The sequence below is a fragment of the Pithys albifrons genome, chromosome 3, assembly GCF_047495875.1.
Source record: "Pithys albifrons albifrons isolate INPA30051 chromosome 3, PitAlb_v1, whole genome shotgun sequence".
NCBI classification, from domain to species: Eukaryota; Metazoa; Chordata; class Aves; order Passeriformes; family Thamnophilidae; genus Pithys; species Pithys albifrons.
The window spans coordinates 46,502,171-46,508,805 of record NC_092460.1 but is presented as its reverse complement, the minus strand read 5'-3'; the positions used below and the strand labels follow the sequence as shown (position 1 = coordinate 46,508,805).

The 6,635-nt window shown below is 45.9% G+C and overlaps 1 protein-coding gene across 1 annotated transcript; it reads right to left on the bottom strand.

Moving 5' to 3' along the window:
* Window positions 1-1,237: 1,237 nt before the first annotated feature.
* Window positions 1,238-5,455, bottom strand: LOC139669371 (uncharacterized). The gene is made up of 2 exons (XM_071549833.1): window positions 5,387-5,455; window positions 1,238-4,089 (listed from the first exon to the last, which is right to left on the bottom strand). Exon 2 carries the CDS (start codon window positions 4,081-4,083, stop codon window positions 2,746-2,748), a length of 1,338 nt encoding a protein of 445 aa, XP_071405934.1. The 5' UTR covers window positions 4,084-4,089; window positions 5,387-5,455; the 3' UTR covers window positions 1,238-2,745.
* Window positions 5,456-6,635: the final 1,180 nt, after the last annotated feature.

The following is a 6,635-nucleotide window of genomic DNA, read 5'->3' as shown; positions in this document are numbered from 1 at the left end:
TTTTGACCCAGATTTATCTTTCTGGTTATCAATCCCATTCAGAAGAAAAGAAACTACATCCATTTACAAATACAGCAATCTGCAAATATTTACTGCAAGAGAAACCCAAGAAACAAATCATAGAATAATAGAATCATAGAATCTATTGGGTTGGAAAATACCTCCAAGATCATCAAGTCCAGCTCTTGGGCCAACTCGTCCCTCTACCAGATCATGGCACTCAGTGCCACGGCCAAGCTCACTTTAAAAACCTCCAGGAATGGGGAACCCACCCCCTCTCTGGGCAGCCCATTCCAATGCCTGAGCACTCTCTCTGCAAAGAAGTTTTTTCTGATCTCCAACTTCAATTTCCCCTGGCAGAGCTTGAGCCCGTGCCCCCTTGTCCTATTGCTGAGTGTCTGTGAGAAGAGACCAACCCCCACCTGGCCAGAACTTCCCTTCAGGGAGTTCCAGACAGTGCTGAGGTCACCTCTGAGCCTCTTCTTGTCCAGGCTAAACCCCCCCCCAGCTCCCTCAGCCTCTCCCCACAGCACCTGTGCTCCAGTCCCTTCTCCAGCCTCGTTGCTCTCCTCTGGCCCCGCTCCAGCCCCTCAATCTCTTTCCTCAACTGAGGGGCCCAGAACTGAACACAACACTCAAGGTGTGGCCTCCCCAAGGCAGAGTCCAGGGGAAGGGTCACTGCCCTGGGCCTGCTGGCCACGCTAGTTTGGATCCAGGCCAGGATCCCATTGGCCTTCTTGGCCACCTGGGTGCACTGTTGGCTCATGTTAAGCTTCCTGTCATTTAGTACCCCCATCATGCTTTGCTATGATACTGTGGCACATATTGGCAGGTGAAAACACAAACCTGGAGAGGGTAAACACAGGGATTTCCTCACTCTTTTGGATGTGCAGAGCCAGTGTAGGATACAAAGCCAATGCTGTTACTGGTTACTATAAACAGCAATTTGTTTGTCCTCTTTTAATCAAATTTACCACTTTCACCATGTGAATGATGAACCTGTAGCTTAAGACAAGAATGCTTAAGAACCCAGCTCTGCTCTGCTTGACCTAAGCTGAATTTGCAAGTTGGATGGAAAGTACCTTCCTTTTTATTTATAAATAAACCTTTTGACTGAAGTGCACTTGGGGGTTGAATGATCCCTTAAGTAGCAATAAAACAAAAGAGGCAAGTGGAGTAAAAAAAAATAACACTATGACCACAATTTTTATCCAAGTCTCTTCTTATAAGCCTTTATTTTAAAAGTTTAGATGAATACAGTGGAGCAAATGCTGTCATCACTTATATCCTACATTATCCCTCCTTAAATTCACTGTGCTTAATCAGAATTTGGCTTTACTGTTGTTCTAAACTATTTTGCTCATTCTGGACTGAAGTTAAGGCACACAGTTCATCAAAGCCATGTTTGGGGGTTTTTTTGAGCTGTAAAATATGTTCTGTATAAAAATACCTGCACAAAACCATTCTGAATCTTTTTCAAAACTTTCAGCCTGGCAGGTGACACAGTTTCACAATGAGCTGGGAAACCTGGAAGCTTCCAGATCTTGGTATGATTTAATATAAAGAACTTAAAAAATATTGCATAGGAAACTCAAGTCATCAAAGACAGAATAGCTAGAAAATTCACTAAAGAGCAATTATGTAAAAAAGGTTGTCTATAAAATGAACGAGCCAAAAAGATACAATTAGAGTTGAAAAGTAAACATTGCAGTGTAAGTACAAGGTACTGGTACAGTCACCTTATCCATAGAACTGCCTCATATCCCTCATAATTCACGTCTCTATGTACCCAACAACTACCATCTGAAAACAGCCAATGACCCACTGCAGATTAGAGGATCACAGAGGTGCAGAAGAGAGAAGGAACATCTTGATGTGGTCAGAAATCAGCTTTGTAATATGTTCCATGTGGACCCAAAATGCTGCCCCTGAAAAGGGCAAAGAAGGGATTCATCCTATTGAGAGAGGACTGTTATTCCCCAGCTCCTCTCACTGGAGCTCTCCAGGCTGGAAAGGAACAGACACATCACCAATGGCATCCAGCTGAAAACACTGCTGCCCAGAAGGGATGAACTTCCAGAATCCACACTGGTGTGCTGTGACTCCACTGCTTCTCAGCTTTGTCCACTGCTGTCCTTTCCACTAGTAACATTTCTGGGGGGATTTTTCCTACTCCACACTCATATACAGCAAGGCAATTCCTTAGGGATATTGACAAGACCTGGAGGTGAGCATTTGTCCCATTTGTTTTGTACAACCTATAGCGAAGATTAATTAAAGGGGATATAATAATGAACTTCCTTTGTTCTTTACAGTAAAATGACCCCAGCTTCATTTTCTAACTCCTCTGCAAGTTAAGCCTAGAATGGAGGGTGAATAAAGTTCTCTAGTGGACATTTTCCCCTATATTAGCCCATATTAACCCTCTGCTATGTGCTTTAGTGCCTGCACCTCCAACCACTTTGTATCTTACACTTTTTCCCACAATATTTGCCCTGTGGGAGGCTCCTCGGAGAGGTACATAAGTACAATTAGCTAGGTTGATGAAGAAAAGTCTTTGTTCCCTTTGATATTTACACAGTAAACATTTGAGCTGCTGACACTTAAGTCTTGAAATTCTTTCAAAGTGAAGTAGACATAGAAGAGAATCCCCTTTTTCTCCCTGCTACCGAAAACTTTTTGTCAAGAGAAAAGTGACTGATGAGCCTAAGAAATGTCCACTATGTGTGGACACTTGACAACTGCTCAAACAAACTCTCTTTTGCCTGGGTCATAAACACTATTCCAGTGCCAGGACCCCTTCTTCAGGCAATGGGAAACAAACTGGCAAAAACAAGGCCCTTTATCCCAGTGCCCTGGTGTGCTCTCTGAGCAGGAGAACTGAAAGTGCTTCTTGGCTACACAACAGGCATAATCAGAGGAGAAATAGCGCAAAGCTCGCTGGAACATCTCTTCAGCAGAGGGTCCAAAAGTCTCCAAGAACTGCCTTCTGCACCCTGCAAGGGAGATGTAAACCAGCTGGAGTTTCACACGGGAATCACAGCCAACCAGCAGGGAATTCTTTATCAGCAATGAATTGGCCTCACCAGCGACCTGAGACATCTCCAGAAGTTTCTCATCAGCTGCTTTGGATCTGTTGCAGGCAACATTAGCAGCAACAGAAAGGGTAGACAAACCTGCAAAGACCATAACACAGCAAAGGAAATTTTTATAGGAGGCAACAGCATCCTGGTGTAATAAAGCAAATATTGCCAGGGCTAGTGCAAAACAGAAGACTGATAGAATGCCAGTTGACATCCCAAAGATACAGCTGACTGATGAACAAGGTGATACCCTAGATGACACCTCATTGATCATCTGGATGACCTTTCTGTACACCTTGGTATCTTCACAGACCATCTTCAGCTGGTCAGGCAGTGCCTCACTGAATGTGCCTCCTCTCCATCTTGAAATGATCTGTTCATTCACTGCAGACAGGGCCAGGAGGCATTTCCCATTGTAAAGAGATGGGGGGCTATAAGGGACCATGGTGGCATTTTTCATCTCATCATTGGGAGTGCAAATGACTTTGATAACTTTATCCAAGAAATGGATGTCACTGACATCAATGTAAGTCAAATGGGTGAGGTGTAGCGGCAGCAGACAGGGCACCAACATGATGGGGATCACTGGCTTCCTTTCCAAACAGTCTTGGAAGATGGACAGATTAGCTTCCAGAAGGCACCACCTGCTCTGGACAAAGTCAGGGCTGAAGATTAAGACAATCTTCTGGCTTCCTTGCACGGCTTCAACCATGTTTTCAATTATTGTTTTGCCTGGTATAAAGTCCCTCTCATGATAACAGGCCTTCAGGTTAGGAATCATGCCTTCTAAGCTCTGGATGAGGTTCCTTGCCCAGTCTGAATTGCTGCTGCTATAACTGACAAAGATGTGGTGAGTCTCATGGGCTGCAAGTGCAGGTAGCTCAGGAAGCATCTGTGGTCCTTGAAGATCTGTCATTTCTGCCCTTGCAGATATTGCAGAACTGGTCTCAGTAATACAAGTATCTGAAATGGGTTTAACTTCCTCTTTGAAATCCATCATTCTTTGCTGCAAAGGCAAACCAGGAAAGTACAAATTATGAAATCATGCTCCATAAAAACAGAAGTAAAAGGCGTAATCTTGCATACCATTTATCGAGCCTGTGCTTCTCTTCTCAGGCTACACTATACATTTGTGGTTTCACAGGCAGAATAGTGATGGAGACTCTGAATTTGAGAGTTTAGAGTATCAAGCATCTGGTTTAGTCCCTGTCTTCAACTCCATTCCATGCTGGAAAGTTCAGCCACATTGGGAAACCTCAGTCACTGATTCATACTTCTAATTTAACCCAGTGAAGTTGTTTCTGGGAAAATATCTATCATCTATCAATCAAACTATCTATTCCTCTACCTAGAATTCTGATTCACTTACAATAATAATTTTAAGTAACTATATATTTCACACAAGCGTTTCCAACAGCAAGGCTCCTTAGTGATAAATACTGGTATTATCTACTTGGGATTTAATATCAGGGATGCACAGAATAATGTTCACTTCTTTTGATACCAACACAGAGAAACAAGAAGCAGAGCTCGTACCATAAGTGCAGTTCTCTTGAGAGAACTCTCCACAGACCACCAGGATTTGTCCTCAACCTTGTCCCACAGTCTGACCCTCACTTCAGCCTGGCCATACACAACAAGAAGGAAGCAAACAGGTTGCCTTGGAGCCCTTTATAAGGGTTAGGTGTGTTTGCTGTGGAGGTTTTTGTTCTTGGTGTGAAAATCCCTCTGAAACAGTCCATCCATCCACACTGGAGAGCTTGTAGGGAGAATACAATGATCTTTCCCAGCCCCAAGGTGCAAGATGCCTGTACCCCATGGAAAATGAGCTGTAGTAAGGCTCACTATTGCCACTTTATATTATTCCCTGTGTCATCCAAGACATTGTTAGCCTTAGAAAACTTTTTTCCAAGAACTGGCATGAAAAATTTCTACCAATTTTATGGCAGCAAAAAGAACTAAGGGGTACCAAACTAGGTGGTTCTACTCTCAAATACCCTCATCACAGAGTGACTTGCCAAGAACTACATGAGCAGTGCAGGGTGATCTCTGACATCTCCAGCCTCCTCATTCTTCCCCTTGCCAGCTGCTCTTCTTTCTGCCCTTCTCCTCCTACAACTCAGAACAACTCTTTTGCTGAGAACCTGAAACCAAAACTAAGCAGAGCTGTCAGCACCAGCAGAGACCTTAAGCCTGAGCAAGAGCCTGGGTGCTAAGAGTGGAGCATCACCTTCAGAGCAGGGCATCATCATCACTGTGGGAAGGAAAGCAGTGGAGCAAGGAGGAGGGAATTGTTTACTCACCACCTGGGAAGAGGTGAGATTCAAGCCTCAGAGGCTGCTGGTTGCAGCGGCTCACTGCCGGGAAGGAGGAGCCCCAGTGAGAGAAGGGGAGGGAACTTGCCAAGAAGATACAGATTTCATGCCTTCCTGGAATGTAAAGCTCAAGTCCTGCCCGTGGTGGAGCTTCACTTCCTGAAGAGCCATCATGACATGACTGAGGACAATGTGGGTTTCTCCACAGAAATATCCTTGTCCTTCTACTGTCAGGGAGTATTCCAAAGGAGCTGCATCCAGCTGGTGGCCAGTCACTAGTGGTGTTCCCCAGGGGTCAGTGTTGGGTCCAGTCCTGTTAAGCATCTTTACTGATGACTCAGATGAGGAGTTTGAGTCCATCATCAGCAAATTTGCTGATGACACCAAGTTGGGAGGGTTGGCTGGAAGGCAGGAGGGCTCTGCAGAAAGATCTGGTTAGACTGGAGAGATGGGCTGATTGCAATGGGATGAAGTTCAACAAGGCCAAGTGCAGGTCCTGCCCTTTGGCCACCCCAACCCCCTGCAGCGCTGCAGGCTGGGCACAGAGTGGCTGGAGAGCAGCCAGGCAGAAAGGGACCTGGGGGGACTGAATGACAGGAAGCTCAACAGGAGCCAACAGTGTGCCCAGGTGGCCAAGAAGGCCAATGGGATCCTGGCCTGGATCCAAACTAGCGTGGCCAGCAGGCCCAGGGCAGTGACCCTTCCCCTGGACTCTGCCTTGGGGAGGTCACACCTTGAGTGTTGTGTTCAGTTCTGGGCCCCTCAGTTCAGGCAAGAGATTGAGGGGCTGGAGCGGGGCCAGAGAAGAGCAACGAGGTTGGTGAAGGGACTGGAGCATAAGTCCTATGGGGAGAGGCTGAGGGAGCTGGGGTTGGATATCAGAAAAAAATTCTTTCCAGAGAGAGTAATCAGGCATTGGAATGGCCTGCCCAGAGAGGTGGTGGATTCCCCATCCCTGAAACTGGCCGTGGCACTGAGTGCTATGATCTGGTAAATGGACTGGAGTTGGACCAAGGGTTGGACTTGGTGATCTCGGAGGTCTTTTCCAACCCAATCCATTCTATGATTCTATGTCCTCCCAGGGCCAGGGCAGAAAGAAACACATGAAGAATGAGCAACTGACAGGGGCAGCCCCAAAGGAAGTGGTTATGAAGACGGGAACAAGGACATGGTTGGAAGAGAAGAGGCACAGCAAGAGGTGCCCAGATGCCCTGGAGTCCCAACCAGGATGAGCTAT

Bases quoted from the DNA above. Each gene is read 5' to 3' on its own strand.
- LOC139669371 (XM_071549833.1), bottom strand. From the start codon at position 4,083: ATGATGGATTTCAAAGAGGAAGTTAAACCCATTTCAGATACTTGTATT.